Source organism: Pimephales promelas, chromosome 8 (genome assembly GCF_988280905.1).
Source record: "Pimephales promelas chromosome 8, fPimPro1.hap1.1, whole genome shotgun sequence".
Classification (NCBI taxonomy): domain Eukaryota; kingdom Metazoa; phylum Chordata; class Actinopteri; order Cypriniformes; family Leuciscidae; genus Pimephales; species Pimephales promelas.
This window is the reverse complement of record NC_142776.1, coordinates 18,861,419-18,887,514: the sequence shown is the minus strand read 5'-3', so window position 1 is coordinate 18,887,514 and position 26,096 is coordinate 18,861,419. Positions and strand designations below refer to the sequence as shown.

Genomic DNA, 26,096 nt, shown 5'->3' with positions numbered 1-26,096 from the left:
ACAATAATTCACTGTGAGGGACTGGGACTTTTGATCATGATGGGCTATCGATAAGCTCACATAAACTAGTTTTACAAAGACTCGTTTCACATGAACTCTCTTGTGTTGAATCCTTTTGTCTGTTTGATATGAGCTAAATGTGTGTTAATGTTGCAGATAAAAGTATTAATGTTGTAGGTAAAAGTTTTAAAGTAAGTGTTGTTTCATGACTTAAGCATTTAGACTTAGTTTAATATCTCTTTAAAGCCACACTGTGGAACTCTTCAACTTTTATAATATATTACCAAAACCCATTGAGATGGTAGATTGACTTACAATAGCTTGAATGACGCTTCTGCCGTAGCCTGAAGGTGTCTGTATCGCTTTTACTAGCACTTTGTAACTTCAGGTTTCGGGTAGGAACCCGAGCACAACAAGAACTACACAATTCGACCGCTTTACGGCATACGTCACTTCCCCCACCACCCACAACTTCCTCAGATTCTGACGTTAGTGCTCAACTCGCGTTTGATTGCTGTCTGTATGTTTTCGTCATGGCCGAACAACAGCTACAAGGAAGAATGCAACAGTTTTAACGGAGGAAACTAGAAAAAAGAAAAGGGGAGAGTGACAAATTAAAAGCCAGGACGAGGATTAACATTGGTCCAGCTTTCGCTTCGCTCCCTGGCGTGAGCTAAAAGAGGAAGGGTGATCGACCGATGCGGACGCTTGCCTGCACACAAATGCCGTTTTCAAGGTAACCCAGATAAATTCATATAAGCAGTGTACAGTATTTTCTGGTATTCCGGCCTCAGCCGATGGTGTTATGAGTGTAATAAAATGCCCACAGCCCAGTGTTCATTTCTACACACATACACAGCCTGCCTCAGTGCAGGGCTCGCAAAACGACTCATGTCAAATGTAACGTTACATTAAATGTAGTGAACGTGCCCACGACTCAGTAGTACCCATAAAGACTACACACCACATGTCCCACGGTTTCTGTAAAAATAAACCAACACACATAACGTTTCAGTCAGCTCTGGCCGACGGTGTTTTCAGTGCAGTGAATGTGCCCACATTCACTCAAAGACATGATAAGCCCCACGGGGCTCACCCGACTCGCTCTCTCAGCAGACTGCTATAAGGGAATCGAGAGCGGCAAGGCTGCCCGGCCCGCCTCAAAAACTGCAAGCACACGCAATCTAAAGACATGGGAGGCTGACCGGTTGACTGTTTGTTGACTTTAATTTGCGACAGTGCTGCGGAGCTTGTGGCCTCTAGGGACGCTAGACGTGAAAGTTACAAGTCGAGCGCCCCCCTAGTGGCCAAAAGTTACGCAGTGTGGCTTTAAGTTGATGATTAAAAAGAAATTATATCTATACTATAATTATATCTATATGTCTGTGATGCCATCTTTATTTTTTTTCTTTATTTTTTTCGTGTTTTTTTCCCCCAAATTATTGTTGTCTCTTGTTTTACTTATCAGATGTTATACTTATCAGAAAATGTGTAAAAGAAATGTCAAGAACTTGATATCAAACTTTGTGATTTTGAATATTAAATTAAAAATAAAAACAAAAAAAACTAATGCTAAATTGGCTTCTGACGCAGCACCGGATGTAACTGGCGTGCTGAGACAAACCCGGAAGCAATCGTGCATAGAGCCTATTATAGCTAACTCTCCTGTTGTACATAATGTAGGTTCGCGGATGTTAATTTAAAACTGGGGATTTAAAACAAAGTATTATTACTTTGTTACGTTAAACCACTGATGGTAAAACCTTGCTTTCTGAAATGCATTACAGGTAGGGCCTACAGGTAGTCTACAATGACCTGTACCCATCCATCCTCTTCCGCTTCATACAGGCCAGGTCGCAGGGGCAGCAGTCTAAGCAGAGATGCCCAGACTTCCCTCTCCCTAGACACTTCCTCCAGCTCTTCTGGGGGGACACCGAGGCATTCCCAGGCCAGCCGGGAGACATAGTCTCTCCAGCGTGTCCTAGGTCTTCCCCAGGGCCTCCGCCCAGTGGGACGTGCCCGAAACACCTCCCCGGGGAGGCATCCAGGAGGCATCCAAAACAGATGCCCGAGCCACCTCACCTGACCCCTCTCAATGTGGAGGAGCAGCGGCTCTACTCTGAGCTCCTCCTGAGTGACTGAGCTCATTTCGGCCGCCTGTATCTGGGATCTTGTCCTTTCGGTCATGACCCAAAGCTCATGACCATAGGTGAGAGTAGGAACGTAGATTGACCAGTAAATCGAGAGCTTTGCCAGGCTTATGGCTCAGCTCCTTCTTCACCACAACAGACCGTACAGTACATCGACCGCATTGCTGCAGAAGCTGCACCGATCCGACTGTCAACCTCCCGTTCCATCTTTCCTCACTCGTGAACAAAACTCCAAGATACTTAAACTCCTCCACTTGAGGAAGGATGTCTCCACCAACCTGAAGTGAGCAAGCAACCCTTTTCCGACTGAGGACCATGGCCTCGGATTTGGAGGTGCTGATTCTCATCCCAGCCGCTTCACACTCGGCTGCAAACCTCCCCAGTGCATGCTGAAGGTCCGGGTGTGAAGGGGCCAACACGACAACAACATCCGCAAAGAGCAGAGACGAAATTATGCGGTCCCCAAACCTGACACCCTCTGGCCCCTGGCTGCGCCTAGAAATTCTGTCCATAAAAATTATGAACAGAACCGGCGACAAAGGGCAGCCCTGCTGGAGTCAAACATGCACTGGGAAGAAGTCTGACTTACTACCGGCAATGTGAACCAAGCTCCTGCTTCGGTCATACACAACGCATTCTCACCCCAAGGCGTCACCTTTGACCATGCTTCAATATTTGACGTTTTAGGCGCCCTTTAGCGTCACTTACATGACGCGATCCTACGGCGTCATCTAACTGACGCTAAAGGAAAGCGTCTGTTAGAGGACGCGGTTAGGTTTAGGTGTGGGGTGGGGGTAGGGTACACGCGATCCTAGGGCGTCATCTTACTGACGCTAAAGGGCGCCTAAAGCGTCAGATATTGAAGCATGTCCAAATGCTTCCCAAGGCGTCAGTTAGGTGACGCCTTGGGAGTGAGAATGGGCTGTCATACAGGGACCGGACAGCCCTTAGCAAAGGACCCCGGACCCCATATTCCCGGAGCACCCTCCACAGGCCGCCTCGGGGGACACAGTCGAATGCCCTCTCCAAATCCACAAAACACATGTGGACTGGTTGGGCAAACTCCAATGAACCCTCCAGCAGCCTGTAGAGAGTATAGAGCTGGTCCAGTGTTCCACGGCCTGGACGAAAACCACACTGTGGTATGGGGGGCGTGGTCCAGCGCTGTCTGCAGCGGGAGAGCGGGGGAGGAGTCGAGCGGGAAATAAGCGGGTCAAGTTCAAATGATAAACACCTGTCTGTGATTGCAGTGATTGGCGTTGGGAGAGTATATAAGCGGCCCAGTTGGACGCTTCATTTGAGAGAGTCTGGAGCTTGTGTGCAGACACCGGGAGCTGGAGCTGTAAGCCGTGGAAAGAGTGAAACATTTGAAGCCGAAGGAAGCTGTAAGCTGTGGGAAGAGTGAACCGTTGGAGTCTGAAGGAAGCTGGGAAGCAGCGGGAAAGAGTCTGTTCTATTATTCTATTGAGTTTATTGTGACGCGCTGAGACGCTGTGGAAAGAGTGGTTTTTGTTTTGTCTAAATAAAGCACACAAGCTCCAGTATTCGCCGACCCCTTGCCTTCTTCCATCACCTCCTCTGAACCTTACCACACACACTGTTCCTCCTGAATCCGAGGTTCCACTATCGGCCGTATTCTCCTCTCCTCAGGAGGGGGAAACAGTCCCCCATCAATGCTGTTTACAGTAGGGGTGGGCGGCTGTTGACCTCAACTGGGGATGTCGTCGGACGGTGGAAGGAATACTTTGAGGATCTCCTCAATCCCGAAGCCACTTCTTCCATTGAGGAAGCAGAGGCTGAGGGCTCAGAGGTGGACTCGTCCATCACCCTAGCTGAGGTCACCGAGGTAGTCAAAAAACTCCTCGGTGGCAAGGCATCGGGTGTGGATGAGATCCGTCCTGAATACCTCAAGTCTCTGGATGTTGTGGGGCTGTCTTGGTTGACACGCCTCTGCAGCATTGCGTGGCGGTCGGGGACAGTGCCTCTGGGATGGCAGACCGGGGTGGTGATTCCTCTTTTTAAGAAGGGGGACCGGAGGTTGTGTTCTAACTACAGGGGGATACTGACCTGTACCTGTAAAAGACAATCTAATCAGATGGCAATTCTTTATTTTAAATCACAGAGAGCTGGCTAAAAGTGATCAAATTGCTCATAATAAATATGTTACCTCCACAAAATCTTTCTCGTCTATCAGCAGAAGTCATCTGAATGAATTGCTCTTAATTAATCTCATCTGTTTTTTTTTCTTTTCATATTTAAGTCTTAATAGAAAATCATTGTATGCAATTCCCAGCAAAAAATAAATAAAAAACCTCAAACTTAACATGCATAAATACCTTATAACTATGTATGTATGTGTGTGTATATATATATATATATATATATATATATATATATATATATATATATATATATATAATATGCATACTGAACAAAATTATTAACGCAACACTTTTGTTTTCGCCCCCATTTTTCATGAGCTGATCTCAAAGATCTAAGACTTTCTCTATGTAGACCTACACGAAAGGCCATCATGGAAATGAAACATCATGTTGCTAAATTTCCAAGCACTCAAGGGGGGCAATTAAGAGGGGAAAAAGGTTTAAATCCAGCTTGATTCAATTGTAAAATACAAACGTGAAATCACTGCACCACCTTGTGGCCAGGTCTCTAAAAAAAAAAAAAAAAAAAAAAAAGAAATGCAGCACTTCTACCAAGGAAGAAACATCAAAGGATTATGTATAATTAGTGCCCCTCATGATCTTGACTTGAGGGAATTTTAGGTTACTTTTTTCTGTGTGTAGCCTACTAATATAATTTCATAGGTCTACTATTACAATAATATAATATCATAAATGTAGGCTATAGTAATAAATACACAGCAATATCCATGGCCTACAGTAAAATAGAAACAGAAAAAGAAAACCACAACAGAACCCCAAAAACCCTGCCTGGACCTCACCTATGTAACTAAAATGTAACCTTTCCCAAAATCTTGAGCTCGAAATTTGACTTCGAGATCAAATTCCTTAAAGGGATACTCCACTTTTTTGGAAATAGGCTCATTTTACAACTCCCCCTAGTTGTACAAACGGTAAAACTTAACTGTTTAACTCTGGGGGAGTTGTAAAATGAGCCTATTTCTTAAAAAAAAAATAAAAAAATAGTGGAGTATCCATTTATTTCCCGTTTCTTACAGTAGGCGGCAGTATCGCACAATCACACGAAAGAATAACAAGCAGAAGAATCGCCGGATATCCGGAAGTGTTGCATTGTGGGGTTCATTTCGTTTGTCGCTAACCAAATGGTTGAAGTAATGAATCAATAGCTTTTGGTGCTTAAAATTTCTGTAGCGTGCTTTTTGTTAAGTTTATCTTAACAAGCGCGGCGCTTATTGGTTTGCTCAGGCAGCTTGAGAATGAACGATCGGAGTTGAATCATGATTATAAGGCGCACAGGAACAGCAGCAGCACTGATGTGTGGATGTGGAGAGTCAGCGTAAACGGATCAACCGAAAGGTACCGACTCCTTTCATCCTCCAAACATTTATTCATCCTCCTGCATTTGAATTCAAAGCTATACTTAAAATTGCACTCTGTCGGACAGTGTTTTAGCGAGCTGCTGTAAGAAAGCCGACCAGATCACCCGAATCTCCACACAAAGCCGTTGCTGTGGGTGTATCATCATTAATACCCCATTGAACCTCCTCGCCTGATTTCGATTCCCTTTAAACTCTGAAGCATCTCGGCAGCTCATCCCTCATGGCCTCTTCATCGGGGAACGACGATGACCTGACGATCCCGAGAGCGGCGATCAATAAAATGATTAAAGAAACTCTTCCCAATGTACGAGTAGCGAACGATGCCAGAGAGCTAGTGGTGAACTGCTGCACAGAGTTCATTCATCTCGTCTCATCAGAGGCCAACGAGATCTGCAATAAATCCGAGAAGAAGACCATATCCCCTGAACATGTTATAAACGGTGAGGATGACACTTCTAGATGATCGTGAGGTCACTAATAGCTAACGTTATTTTTTTTCCATTTTGGAAGAGGGTTTTATTCAAAGCGTGTGCAGTAAACTGGAGTTAAAGAGTTAGTTTGCTCAACAAAAAAAAAAAAGAACATTCTGTCATGTATTTGCTCTCACACACCCTCACCCGTATTTCTTGCTTGCTACTGTTGAACTCAAAAGTCAGTCACCATTCACTTGTAATGCATAATTTCCAAGCAAATATCTTAAAGGGATAGTTGTCCCATAAAGATACGTTTTGTCGTCAGTTACTCGCTATCATGGGTTTGTTCTGTTGAACTCAAAATAATATATTTTAAGGAATGTTGACAACCCGACTTTTGACGGCACCCGTTGACCTCCATGTTTTTGTTTTGTTTTTTTCAACAATGTTAGTCAATGGATGCCGTAAAAAGTCTGGTTATCAACATTCGTTAAAATATAATCTTTTGTGTTCAACAGAAGAAAGAAACTCCTACAGGTTTGGAACAGCTTGAGGGTGAGGAAGTACTGACAATTTAATTTTGGGGTTAACAATCCCTTTAAAAAAACAATGAAAACGTTCTACAAGTCTTAGCTACTCTCCCAATGTTGTCAGTTGTTCAGGCTTTTAAATGGGTTTTGAGCACTTTTCAGCTGCTAAGCCTGTGAGACTTCTGTCTGATTGACCATCTTAAACCAAGTTAGATTGGTTTAAAAGAGAGTTCACCTTAACCTGTATCTTGTTCATAATGTGGAACACAAAAGAAGATATTTCGAAAAATGTTGATCTCTTTTGTTTATAAAATGAAAGTCAATTGCGTCTTATGTCAGACACCAGTGACTTAAATTGTTCTTCACAATCTTTTACATAGTTCAGCAAAATATAGACCTGGTTTTACAGACAGGGCTTAGATTAAGCCTGGGTTAGACTGGGTTTTGACATTTAAGTAGCTTGTATAAACATAGCATTACTGGTGTCTACTGACGTGTTTTAAGATATCTCGATGCAAGTTGCTTTCAGTTAAAACAGCTCAAACGTGCATTTTAGTCTGAAACTGGGCTTGTGCATTGTCTGTGAAACCGGGGGTTATTCTTTTAAATAGTAATAGAAAGTAAGGCATACCCTCATGTTACTCCAAAACCTCCAAACCTTGAATATACAATCTTTTAGTTAACAGCTGAGATCTTGGACCAGGCTGCATTAATACACACAAGATTCAGTATTAACTTCACATTTTTTCTCCAATATATGTGGGATGGATATGATTGTATCCATTCCATTTACAGCTTTAAGATAACAGTTTCTTGTTCACTGGTGGTTGTGCATTTCTCTTCAAACTTGTACATCTCTTCTAAAATCCAATGGAACAGTCAATGCTTTTTTTTGTTTTTCTTCAGCACTTGAAAGCCTAGGTTTTGGTTCATACATCGCAGAAGTAAAAGACGTTCTGCAGGAGTGTAAAACTGTAGCACTTAAGCGGAGAAAGGCCAGCTCCCGACTAGAGAACCTTGGCATTCCCGAGGAAGAACTTCTACGTCAACAGCAGGAATTATTTGCCAAGGTAAAGATCCTGGAAGAGCTTGAGTTATTCATGAAACGGATAAATGGAACTTTTCGCTCTGTAACTTTCCAGTTTGTTCCCCAGCCTGTAATTCGATTATCTGTTCTGATGAGTTGTGCTGTCTTTCAGGCACGACAGCAGCAGGCTGAGTTAGCACAGCAGGAGTGGTTACAGATGCAGCAGGCCGCCCAGCAGGCACAGTTAGAGGCAGCTTCAGCCAGTTGCGCTCAGCAGGCCGGATCTTCCCAGGATGAAGATGAAGAGGACGACATGTGAATCCCGGCAGGCTTTCTCCGAAGCACACAGATAGATTGACAAATATATATATATATATATATTTACAGACATGTATGGTCTCCCCCACACACACGCACACACACTGTCCTCCATAAACCTTAGCAGAGAAGGAACTCTGCAGTGTTATCTCCTGAACTTTTAAATCCCAGATCAACAGTATAAATTCATGCTGACGGTTCAGGGGGAGTCATGGGTGCTCTCCTGCGATTTGTTGCTACGTTTGCCTTGACTCACTTGTTAATTAGAATTATTAGCTCTTGAAAATCCCTCTTTTCTTTTTCATTTGTTTCTGATTTAATTAAAGGCAGTTGTCATCGTTTCACTATGTGTGTGGGAAGGATGCTATGTCATGTGATGTGGCTGTGATGTAAGACGCACCATGTTAATAGTCATTGGTTAAATTCAGGAGCTGCTGTTTTGAATGGCTGCGTCCTGTTTTAGGTGATTTATGTATTTCTCTTATATTTGTCTTTGTTATATAGTTTGAAGAGACACAATTTGGGGAACATTTTTGGAAAGTGACTTTTACAGCCGTTCGTCCCCGCTTCCGTGTTTCTCTTTGTTCTGCTGAGTGAGATCAGAGAACGTGATTTGTAATGTAGGATGTTGCTTTTTGGTTCATTTTAGTTCGAGTGAGGATAAAGATTGTGTAGATAGGCTTTTACCTGCCCTGTGTTCACAACAGTATTCCAAGGAAAAGATTTACATGTGCAGAATAAAATCTGTCTTATAGTACCAAAGATAGAAGAAACTATAAAAAAATATTCAGTCACCAGATAGGCTTTGGAAATCTGCTCATGGTATATGCTCTCTGTATGATATGAGTGCTTTGGTGCAGATTGCGCTGAACGCCTCTTACTTACACTTTGTACAATGTTTTGATAGCAGATTTTTTTTTTTTTTACAGGTGCAATGTGTAAAAGTGGAGTTTTGAATGTGTGGTTAATTCATATCCTGTGATGACTGGTAAGGTGTAGTTGAGAAGCGTATTCACATGCCTTTGCAAAAGCTGTAAGCTGTATTCTCTAAGCAATAAAGTCAACCCGTTTTATAGACAGCCTGTTTTTTTTTGTTTTTTGTTTTTTTTGGTTTAATGGAAAGTTTCAAAGTGGTCATGAAATGGAAGTTACAATATTTTCTTGTGACATGAAACGGCTTCTCAAACATGAAAAATGTAGGGCGGTACTTTTGTCCATATTGAATGGATGGTTGTGGTTTGCTGTTGCTGTGATCTCATTAGTGACAGGTTGTCTCGCCCTTCGCTGCACAGAACGATCAGTGAATGACATCAAAGTACCGCAAGAGCGATTGGAGAGCAGGCGGTTCGAATGCTTTTCAATCGCTCTTGCGCTATTTTGATTCCATGAACCGATCGGTCTGTGCAGCACCCGTTCAAGTCGAATAAGTCTGTTGTTATAAGAGGGAGGGGAAGATTAAAGATTCCGAGGGCACGTGAATTAAAATAAGAAAAAAAAAATGTGTATGTAAAAATTAATTATAATGAATGATACCTATAAAATAAAAAAATATATATATTTAAAAAAGTAAATAAAAAAAAAGATTCTAAGTGATTATGATGGTAATTGCCAGAATTTTTTTTAAAGTGACCAATTAAAATATTAATTAACTACATATAACCCAAAAAAGGTTAGAAAATTGTGAACGTTTTATGTCTGAACGTGGAAATCCTGCCCTAGTATTTTGAACTGGGTGCTGGTTGTATTATTATGGTGCATCTAACTGACAGATGGCGCTCCTGCAGCAGTAAACGCGACGAGTCTTACTATGGCGGAAGGCTTTGAAATATTCATATTAATTACGTGACGTTCTCTCAGTAGCTCAGAGTGATTTGCTAAATCATTTGATCTTGAATATGATCGGGTTACATGACTGGATGATAGCGGAAGTTGACTAGGAACGTCATTATGACCCAATTGATATTCATAAGCTCTGCCTCTGTCATAGTAGAATTGGTATTTTCCTATTTACCCGCTGTGGACGTGTAGAGAAACTGGTGCACTCCAGTCCTCCACCGTTCCCACCATTCCGTTTTATTTAGTTACGCCTACAGAAGTGAAAGGTCGCTCGCTTTCTGAGTTTGGCTATATCAAATGAACAGAGGAAGAGCATTCAAATAGATTAAAAGAGTAACTGTTATGAGGTAACAGTAAGGAGAACTTTATATACGTGTGAAGAATTGCTATCAACAGATCGGTCTGGTTCGGCATTCCCGTTTTTGCCTCTACCGAGCCGAGGTACGGTAAGTGTCACTCAAACTGACGTATACTGTATGTATAACTGTTAGGCGTTTATACTACTGAACTAACGTTACTTCACTCTAATGAAGTCTCAAATCTGTTCAGAGGTAAATAATCATATTATACACCTTTAGCCTATCTGTTATTTAGCCTGACAGGCTTGTCAACATTTACCTGCCTATTGTAGTTGTTACTCTAACTATTATGTTCCTATGTAATTATGTTGCTTCATGTTCAACAACGAGAGGATATTGCTGTTAACGTGTGGTGCATTTATTTATTTTGACATGGATGTGTTCCTAAATGGAATCTTATTATGAACGGTATTTTTTATGTCAGTTTAAGATCAGATTGTGTCCTTTACTGACATAGCTGCTCTCTTTAGATACAGGATAACTACTAATAATCTGTTGTTTTTGCTATGGGATGAATGATGAGTATTCATCCCATTTCACATTGAGATCATATCACAGAATATTCAACAACATTCTGTTCATGTTATCCAGAGGAAATGTCATTCTGACTGACATGAACCAGATCTGTTTAATTTACTGTAAAGGACTTTGTACATTGATATGTTAAATGTAGGCAGTGCATTTCAGGTTAGACATGAATGGGTGGTCTGGGTATTGTCATAGCAAGGAGGGGAAAAAAGGAATTGCAGTTGACAGCTGAGCCTGCGCTCTGTTATTTTTTGGGAAACTTTGATACAAGATACTATTTTTTATATGTTGCATTTTCATACCATTTGTAACTGGCTGCATGAATGTTGCAGTCCTGTAAATGATCCTGTGAAGTATGTTTTTTTTTTAATCTTTACTAGTTTTTCCTGCTTAATTCACTTATGGCCCTTTCAGGCTGAATCAATTTAATGGAAATAAAATGTACAGTTATAGTTCATCCATTTTTTTGTTGTCATTATTTATTGACACTTATGTCTTTCCAAACCTGTATGACTTTGTCTTCTGTGGAACACAGAAGAAGATACTTTTTAAGGCTGTTCACTTTTTGGGAAAATTAACCCTGGGTCACACTAAACCACAAATCTTGTTTATCTTGTTTCACACTGCTTATAATTTACCCTGGGTTAACAATTTATACTGTGTATTTATAAGATGACATTTCACACTGTACTGTTATATTTGCAGTGCACTAGAAGAAAAGCTTCTAGAACCTTGAACGGTTCTCTCAAGTGCTTCATATAGAACATTTTAGGGGTTCTCATCATTGGATCATTTTATGGATTTAGTTTTAATTGATTTAAACTCATTTTTTATTTGAATTACATTTAATGAACTCAAAAGCTTTAAACATACTTTATCACATCAAAAAAAAAAAAAAAATTGCCAGCAACTGCTACCAAGTTTTTTCCTGAATGTACTTTCCGACTGATAAGAATAAAACCTCTCCTCTTCTCTGCAATTGACGGTCAATTGCTGAAGCATTCTGTTTATGCATCATGCTGCATTTCTGTATAAAGCACATGATTGGGTGTGTCTTATCTAACCATAACATTCCAACACCACATCGTTTTACACTATACAAGATTGTTGTGTAGTAACTGATGTAATCTGAATTATAAATCAGATTGCAAAAATTTAATTCTTGTAATTTGATTTATTACATTTTAAAATATGCATAATCAGAATAGAGTTTCTTTTTTTATTGATAACATGATGATTACTTAAAGCTACAGTCCGTAGCTTTTTTGGGTTAAAAATAATCAGAAATACATATTTGTGAAAATACATAACCAGCCAGTGTTCAAAACTATATGCTCGCCTTAGCTCGATTCAAAGCGGTAAGCTTGTAATAATGTTTTTAACTCCAGTGGTACTGGTGGATTTCCGCGGGAGATTCGAGCATATCTTTGTGTCATTATGTCACATCTTTACACATAAAAGGAGTTGCAGCTAGTAGGCTGTATTGCATATGAGGATGTTGCAGGTGGAGATTTATAGCCTTTTCTCACAGCACTTCATATAATTAAACATATCAGTTTGATGGCGGATCCAAAAAGGTTCAAACGACAATCACCAGTGACAACAGATTCACCCGTTATAAAATACATAAGACTTCTGAGTGGCTACAGAAAAAAAGAGACTGCAACTGGACCCATGCGAAAACAAGGATAAATATCGGAATGACATTACCTGTAGTCACGCTTGCTTGCTTACGTTGTTAACATTAACAATTTGAATACAAAGTATAATTTGCGCGGTTTTGCGTGATATAACTAATGCAATTTTAGAACCAGAAAAAAGTGGATGTTTCTTACTAGTTCAGATGACATTTTCTGGTAAAAATTCTTATGTTGGTCATACTTCCAAAAAGAATAATCTGTATTCTGAATGCTAGTATCTACATCAGTGCATTGACTGGCAGCCTCACAGTCTCCTCAAACATTGTGTTCATCCACGCTGTGCCGTGCCAAGGGTGTTGAAGTACAGCTCACTTAGGCCACGTTTTTCACAAAGCCGGGCATTTAGCAAAACGAATATTTTCCCCCTCTCCGTTTTCAAAAATAACATACGCCGTCGAGTGCCATCATAACTATGCCAAACCTATTGGCGGCAGTGTAGGGGTTAAGGTTAAAGCCATTCAAGCCAATCAGAATCCTCAGAAACGACAAGAGAACCTAAAACGCTGTTTCTCCCAGTTCACACGACAACACATAACCGGCATTTTCAGAAATCTCCACTTTGGCCGGAGTTTTTAGAAATAATCAATTTCAGTGATAAAAACGGCGTTTTCGTGTAAATGAGAGGGCAAAATGCAGAGAAATATCTGCGTTTTCCCATCGTGTAAACAGGGCCTTAAAGTTGATATTCCGCGAATGACTGCGATTGCAGATTTTGAACAGAGATGACGACAAAGAGGAAAAACGCCAGACTGCAGCTTTAATGTTCACAAAATGGCAGTAAATTTTTCAGAATTTATTTATTCTCCCAAATTCCTTTTCCTTCTACACTAACAGATCAGCCTCTAGTTAGGTGACTAAAATCTTTTTTTTAATTTTTTTATTTATTTTGATTGTTATTTTTTATTATCATGTTACTTTTTATAATTTAAATAATAAAGCCTATCATAAATGTGAACCCCCTGCAGTTTCTTCACAAAGCCTACTACTCAGCAGGGATTAATAACGCTGATGAGAAAGTGCTAACAACAACAACTAATTTAGTGTGAAGCATTCCTCTACCTGGGTTAAAAGCAGGGTTTGAAAGATTAGAGACCCTTTTTTTGTCTTTACATTGAAAGTCAGTAGGGTGCAAAACAACATTGGACCCCATTGACTTTCATTGTATATATCAGAGAGCACTTAAATTAAGAATATTTTGTGTTCTGCAGAAGACAGAAAGTCATACAGTTTCAGAGCAATATGATGTTGAGTAAGTCATGACCGAATTTTCATATTAGGGTGTCATTAGCGGTTCCAAATTTTGAATTTTTGGTTTCAATTAAACTAGGTTTATTGAGCACTGCCCCCTCCTGACACAGATTACTCAAACCGCCCCACTATAGAGTTGCCCCAGGTAATTTTGGTGGAAATGCAGCTTTTTTTGAGAAATCAGCCTAAAGGCTTATAGTTATCACATCACCTTATATAGCCCTACTTTGCAGCATTTTTGTAATATCATATAACATTTGGATCTATAATGTAGAATTGCATGGCACAACGCTCACTTGGTTTATATTTTATTGGAAATATGCAGTGCGCATTTCATAAAGTCATATGAAAGTAAGTCAGATAACTACAGTCCAATCACTAGATGTTGTCAGGCCAGTTAATTAATGAATGTGGATTTACCAGTTTGGTCCAGCTTCAGGTCAACACAAGTCACAACAAGGTTAGCCATTAGTTTCCCTTTGTACATTATCTGATTGCTATGCAATGCAATGAATATTCATTTTAGGATTTACTTAAGATTACCTTTACCATTGTTATTAAATTGTGTTTTTAAATATTAATTGACCTTTAGTGACTTTAATCGGTCAGTAGGCTAAAGATCTTCTTGTACATTGATTGATAATGAATGAAGTTTCAGCTGAAGGTTGTCTTCCAAATCCAAATACCAAATCCCTGAGACTATTTTGTAATAAACTTTATCTTGATTGTTTGTATTTTAAAATGATATATTTAGCTCTGCATGACTAAAATTTAAAAGTTAAAATGTATCTCGATAATAGAGATCGGCCAAAATAAAACTAAAAACAAGTCCGGACCAAAAAAAGAGAATGATGCATTTAGTCCTGGTTCACTTAGCCTTCACACATGTTGTTTTGTATCTTGTGGTTCACAAGACTGAACCTAAAGATACAAAACAACAACAACAGCAAAATATATCACAAAGAGTTCATAAAATGTGTAAGGAGTTACACACAAACAAAGATCTGCTGCAAGGAGTAGGCATTTCTGGTGCCTGTGCCGAATTGTAATGGGCAACGCAGCTCCTATGATGAGAAGAACCAGGTATTCTTTAGGCTGCTATCTTGTGTCATCATGCCCTGTTTTTGGTTTGTTAGAGGTCTTTGGTCAGTGTTGCGTTCATATTTTATTCGAACAGCACAATCATACTTTTGGAAACGGACCAAGACCCACCTTCTCAGGGGTCTTGGTCAGCTAGATTGGTGCGCACCAAGGTTCAGATGGCAGCATTTACACCTATTCAAATGCAACGCACTAAAAAAGCAGTTGCACCAGAGACGATTTTAATCGATCCAAACCTGTCATGTGTTTGATTGAAATTGCGGGGGCACTGAGAATCGTCACCAGCTTTCTCCCCACTAGCGACTGTTCCCAAGGAAACTGTCAGTCAAAGTTTAATGCTCATTTTATCCTTTTACCATTGAATCTCAGTTTCACCATATATTTATGGTCATTTTTATTTCAATATATGATTAACCAGCACATGGCAATAAATGTGTTATAACAGACATGGAGAAACTCATTCTATCTCTTTTACAAACAAACCCATACGCACACAAGGATGTGACACACTCCACCACTGGCCTGTGGAGACTTGGTTTGATCTGCAGGACTGTTTTCCAAAGAATGAGTATCAGACGAGTGGCCATAAATTACACACATCAGCTTTAAAGGTTTTAGTCCATATGTGCTTGCTTTGAGGTCAATTGTTTATCTACCCCTAACAACAAATATTTTGATATTTTCTGTAATTTTGTTGATTATGAAAATTAGATTACTTTGCTGATTGTGTTGCTGGTAACGTGGCTGGTAAGACTGTGACACACCAAGCAAACGGTCCACCACTGGCACCACACACCATTGTTGAGAATCTGCCAGCTTGGCTTTAGGGGTGTGATACACTTTTAAATATGTGATTAACAAATTGTTCAGTTCAGTTCTGTACACACTGGGTAGAATTTATTTATGTGTTTTTTATCTGCTTTTTTTCAGGAGTTAATTCATTTGTAGAATGAGGTTTCACTCCACTGAATTACTTAAAGGCATAGTTCACTTTGAAATTAATTTTTGAAATGTTTAATGACTCGTGAATGTAAGTACACACTGATGGCCTAAGACACGAAACGAGCGGTTTGTGTGAGAAAACGAACAGTATTTATATAGTTTTTACCTCTTGTTAACAGCCATCGAACTGATCTGAATCAGATGTCCAACTGAACCGAACTTAACCGTCTCCAGAAGTTACGCCGGAAGTGATCTCTCGCACATCTACGTCACGCATTGTTTACACAGAGATTTCGGAAGTTTTACCTTTCACTAAACATATTTAGATAAATCGAAATCGTCTTCCATTGAGATTTCCCCTATCTCTAAATATGTTTAGTGAAAGGTAAAACTTCCGAAATCTCCGTGTAAACAATGCGTGACGTAGAAGTGCGAGAGATCACTTCCGGCGTACAATGGACACGGTTAAGTTCGGTTCAGTTGGACATCTGATTCAGATCAGTTCGACGGCTGTTAACAGGAGGTAAAAACTATAGAAATACTGTTCGTTTTCTCACACAAACCGCTCGTTTCGTGTCTTAGGCCATCAGTGTGTACTTACATTGACGAGTCATTAAATCAAGTTTAATTTTGACTTCTCTGTGCATGCTCTGTGAGGTGGACCCCCTAAACCTGCATTATATGACTGACAGACAAGAACGGTTTTGCCGAAAAATTTCAAAATTGAAAATACTGTGGAAACAAAGACACCTACATCTTGGATGGCATTGAGGAAAGCTAAAACATATCAAAAATTAATTTCAAAGTGAACTATCCCTTAAAGTCTGAATTGACACCCAATTTTGCTGCAGTGTGTAGCCTATGTGTCTGTATATGAGTAAGCAATGAGGTTTAGGTTGCTACATGTTCTGTGCGAAGTTACCTCATGTTTACTGGAAGTCCATGTGTGGCTAATAGTTAATTATGTGTGACTTATGATTAGTTTGTGTTTTGGAAAGGTGTTAACAGAAAGTTACACTTGGCTCCTGCAAATAGTTAATTTATCACATCTTTATTGTAATGGCTGCAGATAAGGCTAAATAAAATTGCTTAGTTAATAAAATAATATGCAGGTTTAATCTTAGATGATGGGATACCATCACTTGCTTAGACTAACATTTCCTTAGACTATTTTTTCCCTGTCTTGTGAGTATGAGAATGCTAAATCATTAGCAGACTCTTTTTATTTCATACTTAGGTAGCACAAACTTGATTAGACACTGTACGTTTAATTCAGTCACACAAATAACTGTTAACAGATGTAAAACCCAGAAGATCTTGCTTGTATTTAATCCCCCAAACGGTATGGTCATTCCTCAGGGAGCAGATTGGAAGCAGGTCTCGAGGGGGTTGGGGGTTCGGAGTTCAGACTCCGTTGTTTTTTGAAGCAGCCATCAGGAGTGTTATTTGTCTCTAGAGATGCTTGTGATTGCTGTGTGGAGACATTGTTTGCTATTTGAACTTAATTCATTGAATCATTTGTATCCCAGTTGCATAGCACAAAAATATTGAAATCATTTTGGAATTAGATTGAGAACAATGTGTCAGAATACAGGGAAAAGACACAGTAATGGATATATTCCAAACTGTGTGTTTACATCTGCATAACTTCTAAATCACAGTTAAGTTATTCACAGACTTGATACTTCAAAAGGACAAAAGATGTGTAGCACAGAAATTTAAGGGGATTTTAAAAATGATTTTAAATGATTATATTATGTATACATTTTATTTAGACATGCACTGGTATTCTATAGTAGTTTATACACTTCAAAATATGGTATTAGTAAATTATTATGCTTAATTTAAAGATGATCATTATTCCACTTTTCATTTATACTTTCATTAGTAAATGTTCTGTCACATGAAATTTCAGTCTTTGTATTTTCAACTGATTATAAATCATATGGATTTATTCAATGTTCATTTTGTTTCTTACATTTTCATCATTGTTTTCTTTGTTTATTTAATTTTTTAAGGACAAAATACATTAGAAAACTGCGCTCTTTATAGGGCGTGCATTTTAGTGCATGGATAGAGTAAAGTAAGTGTTTGAAACATAGCCTACGTGCACTGTTCAGTTTAATGATAAAGTTTACCCTTGTAAAAATGAATGTACAAAGCAAACTGTTAACTCAGATATTCAGAAAATTATAAACAATACTGAAATAAGAGTGGACGGTTTATCTTTCAATTAGATGCACCTGAAAGTTGATGAATAGCATTAATAAGGCAAGGCAAGGCAAGGCAAGGCAAGTTTATTTATATAGCACATTTCATACACAGTGGCAATTCAAAGTGCTTTACATGGAAGAAATTAAAATAATCAAAAGAAGTCAGAATAATTAAAACAGTTTAGAATAAAAAAAAATCATAATAATAAAAATAAAATACAGTGTCGAAAATAAAATGTATAGTACAGTCGGACGAACAGTGGCACAGTGCTCATTCAGTAAATGCAATCAATATAAATAAAAACAGTTAAGTGTAAAAATAAAATAAAGTAATACCCCTATCTGAGATGGAAGAGATTGAGCTGGTTTACGGTGCAACTGGGCCTCCAGCCCAGGGACTTCTTATATTCTCGGCAGTAACTTACTTCTTCACTCGCCTCATCGGAGTGAAGACTCTCCCGCTCTCCATCAAAATCTCTTGCAGTATACCCCTATCTGAGGTGGAAGAGATTGAGTTGGTTTACGGTGCAACTGGACCTCCAGCCCAGGGCCTAATAAAGAGCCTTACCCCCATATAACACTGTAAATGTATTCTGAAGCTGATGAAGTTAAGTCTGTTAAACTTCCTCCGTGTCGTGACTGCCGTCATTGCTTTTAACTTATAACTAGGGCTGTCAATAGATTCAAATTTGTAATCACGATTAATCGCACTGGACCTGCTGGAGTCTCCACTCTCCCGGAAGCGCAGGCTGTTGCGAGTGCTTGTCGGCTACATGATTGAGCATGCCCAGAATATTAATGGCTAACTCCATACGAGGAGATAGCGGGTGAGTCGTCACATGGCGGGACCATAGACCGCCTTGATGATTGATATACGCAGCGTCCGTGCTGTCCGTACAGACCAGTACGTGCTTGTCTAGTACTGATTTGAAGCGGCCCAGCAGAAGACATACTGCTAGCAACTCAAGGCAGTGGATGTGCCAATGCAGTTGGGGTCCCATCCAAACGCCTGAGACTGCATGCCCATAGTATGTGGCACCCCTGCTGTTTGTGGAGAGAACTGCATGCCTGGACTCTTGTTCTACGAGAATTCTTGCTCATAGAAATGCAAGGTCTGATTACAGGATGAAGCTTTGGTGACAGGCCGGGGTGATTGTTGTGAATGTGAATGTGACTGACCAATGTGTTTTTTTGTTTTTATGAAAAAACAAACAAACATTAAAGACCCAAATATACACAGCAACAAAGTTATTTTTTCCCGTTTAGGGCTAATATTAAGTTCTAAATACATTTGTAGCAGTATAATGGGGTGGCAGTGGCTCAGTGTTTCATGTAGGTTGTCTACAAACCAGAAGTTTGGTTTTTCAATCCCTGGTTCCACCTGGCCAAGTGTCGAGGTGTCCATGAGCAAGTCTGCTCTCGACGAGCTGGATGGCTTCTTGCATGGCTGACATCGCTGTCGGTGTATGAATAGGTAAATGTGAGGCAATATAAAGCACTTTGGTGGCCATTGGGTCAGTGAAAGCACTATAGAAATTGCATTTACCATGTTAGCAAACATCCAACATTTAATGTGGATTAATCATACTTCAATTGGACCTGAGTTGTTCTTCAGCCCAACCAAGTCTGGTGTCAAATGATTTAGGTGTCCATGCCGCAAACTCTAAAGCCATTTTAGATGTTATAAAGCTCAAAGCCTTCAATTTCCTGGACTGTTTGTCATGTAAATTAATTAATGAATGAAGATGCTTCAGATTACAGTCAATACAATTAAAAGCTTATTTTTCTCAGTGGAATTGTGCTGCTGAATGCAACACCAGGAAACCCCATTTAGTTTTCTTTAGCCGTTCTGGTACCAGTGTGCATTGGCTTAGGCCTTAGAGGATTGAAGGTAAAACGCGTTAGTCTAACCATTAGAGAGTACTGTACCTCACTTATTGACTCACTTCATTTCAATAATCTCCCAGAAGGCTGTGCTGTACTCAGTCACTGATGATTGCGCCCTGCAAGGCAGTTATAGGATCACACCCATTTAAAAGCTCAAACTCCCTTTTGCAATTTGGAACTAGATATTTTAAAGCATTTTCAAAAAGCAGCTTTCCCTTTCTGCCTCCATATTTACTGTAGACTTTATTTCATTGGTTATTGTGAACCTTATTTTTCAAGTGTGGGCACTCTCTGTCCATCAAACAAAATGATGTCATGCGTCACTCACTTGCTGATGTACATACTGCAAAAATGTTTTTTTTTTTTTCAAAAGGCACGTGTTTACTGGGTCTACCACAGAGTCCAATTCGTTTGCATTTTTTTGTTTGTTTTATTGGCTTTGAGAACTCTGGATACCTACTAGCAGAATTACATGTATGACAAAACCACTATATAAGGATATTGTAAATTTGCCAAAAAATAACATTTGTATGTCACAGACGGTTCAGAAAGTTTGACGGACCTTGGCTTATCAGCAAAGCGATTAGTTTGGTTTGCAAGTCATTTATCTATCGAACGTCAATTGTGTTTACAAATGCTGATTACCAAATCAACCCTAATTGTCTAAACCCCACAGAATCCCTTTCACTTACAAGACATGGAGCCTCAGAAGATAGTAACTGCAGTATTTATTGAGGCCACACTCTGACGTACCTGTCCAGATGCTCTTGTCATCTGAGATGCCAAGTTGCAGATTTCCGAGCTTCTTGCAGGGAGGTAAATGGACTGCAGGATTCACTTGTATAATGATGCACATGGTCACTTGCTGAGAGCTGCTTAAATAGGTGTCGGCAGATGAATGCCGTGGTCATGTTATTGCCTTCATGGAAAGACAGAAAAACAAGAACCCTGTATAAACTCTCCGACTAGGGCAGTGACTGGTTGCCTAGAAACTGTAAAACACAGTTGGTAATAAAGAAACAGAATAGGTTCAGCGCATAAAACAAAACAGCACACACCATGATGTTTGGGTGTAGATAAGTGTCTTTTTACTTCGAGACAAACATGATCAAGTATGATCGAAGGGTTGAAGAATAAGAGATAAATAGAGATAGGACACACTATGTCCATAATGTTTATTAATAGATTTTATACTAATGTCTATACTCATGCCTTGATTTTCCTCTAAACGAGTGCAGTATCTGAGCTTTTGTTCTGTGTAAGCGTGACTGAATGACCTCAGCACTCAGTTCTCACTGCCTGCAAGGCCTTATCTCCTGTCACAGTGTTGTGTTGTGACAACTAGGTTACGCAAATTGCAGGCACATAGAGGGAAAACAAGTCCTGACTCCTCAATGAATTTGGATAGATTTTAAGCTAACAAAACAAGCATGATAGTGATTTATAGTCACATTAAATCAGCAGTGATACATAGTATTTGGACTTTGCCTCTACTTTATGACTTCTTGTTTTATTAAGCCATTTCATCTGGAGTGCTTTCTGTCCCCCCACGTCCTGTCTCCATGGCGAGTTTCCTGCTTTGTTGCCTAGCGATCTATAAACCTAGAATTGGCCGTAGCCCCTGTCTAAAGTTTCTCTGTAGAGCCACACTCTCAGTTTTATGTTGCTGTTGTAGTGCTGTTGTAGTACTTACTACAATTAGTGTGTGCTTACTGCCTGCATTCAGACTTGGCTATTACAAGCTTGCACATGTCGGCTGTGAAATGATAACAGATTTACTGCAAAGATCAATTTAAAGGTGCATTAAGCGATTTTTGAATATATTTTTGGTAAAGTGGATCAGACCAAGCACCAAAACACACTTGTAGCCAATCAGCAGTAAGAAGCGCATACAATCATGAGCTCAGTGCACAAGACAGACATTAGTAGAACAAATGAGTAGAAAAACAAAAGAGGAAAAGGGCAGGGGAATATAATTACAAAGAAAGATTACGATCAGGCAAGAGGTAGGACCAGCGTTAAAGGGGTCTCATTACTTTTTCAACTTTAGTAACAACTGTAAAATATGTGACATATAATGTGTTTTTTTAACAATAAAGCATGAAAGCATATTCGAGTACACACACCAAAAACCAATTCAAGACTTTGTGAAAGGCCATATTAAGACCCCTTTAATATCGGGAGGCTTTTAAAAAGCTTTTGGTTCCCCCTTTAGTGATCAATCAATCACATTTGTAATATAATATAATAAAAAGTTACTTGGACCATCGTGTTATGTAGTTGAGGAGCTAAATAACAATTAGACATTTGACCTTAGTAACACACATTGCTTTCACTTATTGATGACATCATACCCTCGGGCGGCAGGCACAGCAGATTCCGCCATAGTCGCTGCCTGTGTTGCATAGCGTGTACGTGGGGGCGGAGGCATCAAGATGGGGTATGATACCTTTGGGTAGGGGCATGTTTGTTTTGGTGATTTCAAATATCAACAGCCTTTACCAGAAATTGCTTACTGCACCTTTAATGGAATCAGTAACATGTTGCTCCTTTTTTTTTTCCAGATTTATTAAATTATGCTAAAATGTATATATACACTGGCCTCTTTCACACATACAGTCTTTACTGGTAAATTACTGGTAACTTACCGTTAATAGATTGCAAAGTTGCAAAATGTCATGCACAATGCCCCAAAAACTAATAAAAATAACATTTATGAACTAATAAATCATAATATTATATATATATATATATATATATATATACGTATATATGTAATTATATATATATATATATATATATATATACAAAGTTCTGTCATCAAACTATATGTTACAGGCTGATAGGTCCTTAACTCAATCTGCTTGCTATCACATCATTCTAGTCCAGGTGTTAGTTGTAAGACTGGAAAAACTGGAACAACTGGTTAAGGCTGAAAATTAACATTTGAACTCCCCCTCATGCACTATTGAGATGAAAGTCTCATCTCCCTCATCCTAATCTACATTTTCCCCCCTCATCCCCCATGCGAAGATCACCAAAAACTCACCCAGGAATCTAAATGGTTTAATGTGAACGATTATCATCGAGTATATTATACATGTTAAGTATCATTCGAAATGTCTCAGGGTGACTGGTACAAGTGTCTCATTCTCAAAATCAATCTTCTCTTTATTCCAGAGTTTGATGTTTTGTATTGATCTTTAACTGATTTACCTGGCTGACATAATAAATTGTTACATTTGTTTATTCTAACTCACGTTGACATTTCATTAGAGTTAAAAGGAATAGTCAAACTTTCGCATATATTTAATGATGCACAGATATCATTAAAAAATTCCCAAAAGTCATTTTGAAATAACGAGAGAATACATATGAGAAAACGTTTTGCAGTTAATCAAAAATACTTTGCCATGCACAAGAAAAGACAGTTACACGTAAAGACCTCTCAAATCGGTACTTTATCTTTGTTTCAGAAAGCAATTTTTTAAACCATGATTAACTATTCTAGATTAAGGCCTACTCTTGACTTAATTTAAACCCTGGAAACCGCCCCTTTAAGTGGGTTATAAAAAAAGTGTTATTTAATTGTTTAATTATATTTTTAAAACACACGCACAGTGTTTGCATTGTAAAAAAAAAAAAAACTGCACAGAATTTACAGGATTAAAAAGTTTTACTTTACAATACTGTTCTCAGAATTTACAGTGAAATTAATGCATGCTGGGTCATTTTCTTACAAATTACCGGTAATCAACTGCAAAATTATGCTGACATCACAGTAATGAACTGCTTTTGTTTTACTGTGAATTCAGATTATATGTTTTTATTAATTAAGTTGTCTTTAACCATGCCACTGTAATAAATTATATTGTTTAGTACTGTAATTGTTTTGAAGGCACCATAATGGTGATTAGTGTTCCATGTTCTTTGGATCTTGGACCTTGTATACTGTATATTCATATTCAAATTCCTAGCCAAGACAGAAGTGTGACAAATGAAAACATTTGTTAAAACAAATGACAAGTTAGAATAAAAAATAAATAAATTGGCTGATTTTAATTTAGTAAAACTAAACTATTTATAAGTATTATTTCAGCATAAAGATTTACCATAATCCTATTTCAAATTCATAGTTGTTTGAAAGATTTGAAAATCTGACCAACACGATATTTGTTTTCTTCCATCATCTTATGATGCACAGACATCAGTGCTCGACATACAAAACACAACGAATGTGACTCATCAATAATAGTTATAATAAAAAAAGATAAATTTGGAACATTACAAAATAAATTATTTATTGTTTTATGTTAACTGCTAAAAGTGTACCAAAAGAAGTTCAGCAGCACTGATAATACCAGCAAGAATCAAGAAACTCCACAGCATAATCTATAATGCTGCACTGTATGCTGTTTTTTTTTTTCTGTGAAAATGTTGTATGCCTTAAAATAGCTTGAATGTAACTACACCCTTGCTTCATTTAGACATGATTTCATGAATAGGAAAATTAGCTTTTAAATTAGCTCCTTTTTTCACTGCAGTTTTAAGGAGGAAATACTCATACATACCCAAATATACCCACAATTTGCATGGTTTGTCTTAAAGCATATTAAGATGTGAACAACATTAAAAACTTGATTTTCACCACATACTTTAATATATTTTAAAAATTTAATTTATTTCTGTGATGATGGGAAAACTGAATTATTCCAGTCCATCAGAAACGTTTTTACTGTTACTTTTGTGTAATGCATCTTTGATGCTAAACAAAAGTATGCATTTCTTTATTTATGTTAAAAACTGGAGTTTTGTGTTATATTGCAGATTTTGGGTCATCTTTAATGGTATTTAACATTTACTATTAAAATGAATTACTCATCTGCTGTTATTAGAACCCTTTTCCCCCTGTGAAATCTCCCGCTGGGGAACACTGACCCTTACTGGGATAAAGACGGTACTGCATGTAATTACGCACTCATATATATTAAGTTTTACAAGCTCTTTTTGAGCAAACCTGGACAGTTTAATATATATATATATATATATATACTGCTCAAAAAAATAAAGGGAACACGTAAACAATACTTAAAAAGTAAAAACAGTAAAAAAGTATTTAATAAGATTATTTATTTTTGTTATTTTAGCGTTCCCTTTATTTTTTTGAGCAGTGTATATATATATATATTCACACTTTAATAGTAATAGTAATAGGCCGCTTTACTAAAATTTCGTTTTGAAGAGTAGAATATGTGTTGATACAAATGTTATAATTTGTATTATAATATTTGTATTATAATATTGTATTATAATTTGTATTATAATATTGTCCTTTTTTTTTCTTTTTTTTTTTTTTTTTACTAAAATTTGGGCCTGGGACAACATTTTAATTGGTGGGCCCCTCTTATCCCTGCTTGGGAGTCTGTGGAAATATCATAGAAAAACAGTCAAAAAAAGGTTTACATTTTAAAAATGTGATTTCTAGTACTGGTAAAAAAAAAATCTTTAATCATTAATGCACATTAGATGCATATATAAGTATAAGTAGATCAAATTTTACTTTAATAGTGGTTAAAAGCAAATAGGCTATTCGACAGTAATGTTCTAATCATTTTGTTTGGCTTTAGAAATGTCCATATAAAAGTCAATTATTTAATTAAGCTACCTTTTTTATTCATTTAACATCCTTTGCCAGGATCATGAGTGTGCCATGGCATAATTTTATGCCATGGCACACTCAGGGGACAGTTCCCGTAACAGATATGATGACTTTACTTGGTGGTTAAAGGACTTGATTTCACTGATTTACATGGCATTCGTTAAGCTATATTGTTGGGACACCCCTTTCTTCACTAGGGGGAGCTACTGAACTACAGAAAAGTTGTATCCTCCTTCTACAACTCAAAGTTTCAATGAACGATTTAGACAGGACACTTTTATTAATACTCTGCGCCATATGGATGTATATTGGACTATGCTCCCCTCCAGTTGTCCTCCTCCACTTCTCACAGTGAAATAGTGTTTTTTTTTTTAAGTAACACAGCCCTGTTTTTGGCTTAAAAAAGAAATTAAACAAAGTCATGTTTGTGAAAATCTGAAGTTACACTGTCAAAACTAGCCTAGTGTTGTAATAACATACTCAGCATAGCAGTGAACGCAGGTCAGGTGCTTATAGTTACTCAGAACACAGCCATAGTTCATGTGAATAAGAGTTCATTAGTTAAATGCTTAAACAGAGAGGAGGCCGGAATGTATGAAATGTAATACAATCTGATGGAGTGTCATATTGAGCTACTTTGGAGG

The 26,096-nt window shown here is 38.3% G+C and overlaps 2 protein-coding genes across 4 annotated transcripts in view; both read left to right on the top strand.

The window, feature by feature from the left end:
* The first annotated feature begins 5,393 nt into the window (after window positions 1-5,393).
* On the top strand, window positions 5,394-9,058 carry dr1 (down-regulator of transcription 1). 2 transcript variants are annotated; one of them, XM_039691583.2, is made up of 4 exons: window positions 5,394-5,668; window positions 5,757-6,131; window positions 7,541-7,704; window positions 7,834-9,058. In XM_039691583.2, the coding sequence occupies exons 2-4, from the start codon at window positions 5,912-5,914 to the stop codon at window positions 7,978-7,980; spliced, it is 531 nt and encodes a 176-aa protein (XP_039547517.1). In that variant the 5' UTR covers window positions 5,394-5,668; window positions 5,757-5,911; the 3' UTR covers window positions 7,981-9,058. The 2 variants fall into 2 exon arrangements, with proteins under 2 accessions (XP_039547517.1, XP_039547516.1); XM_039691582.2 differs by having other exon boundaries at window positions 5,394-6,131.
* A 610-nt stretch (window positions 9,059-9,668) lies between these two features.
* The window catches only part of gng12b (guanine nucleotide binding protein (G protein), gamma 12b), a 60,339-nt gene continuing 43,911 nt past the window's right edge, over window positions 9,669-26,096 (top strand). Inside the window, exon 1 of one of the 2 annotated variants that reach the window (XM_039691585.2) lies at window positions 9,669-10,256. The gene's annotated coding sequence lies outside the window, so the exon portion shown is untranslated. Of the gene's footprint in view, window positions 10,262-26,096 lie in introns of both variants that reach the window. The other variant, XM_039691584.2, reaches the window with a different exon arrangement.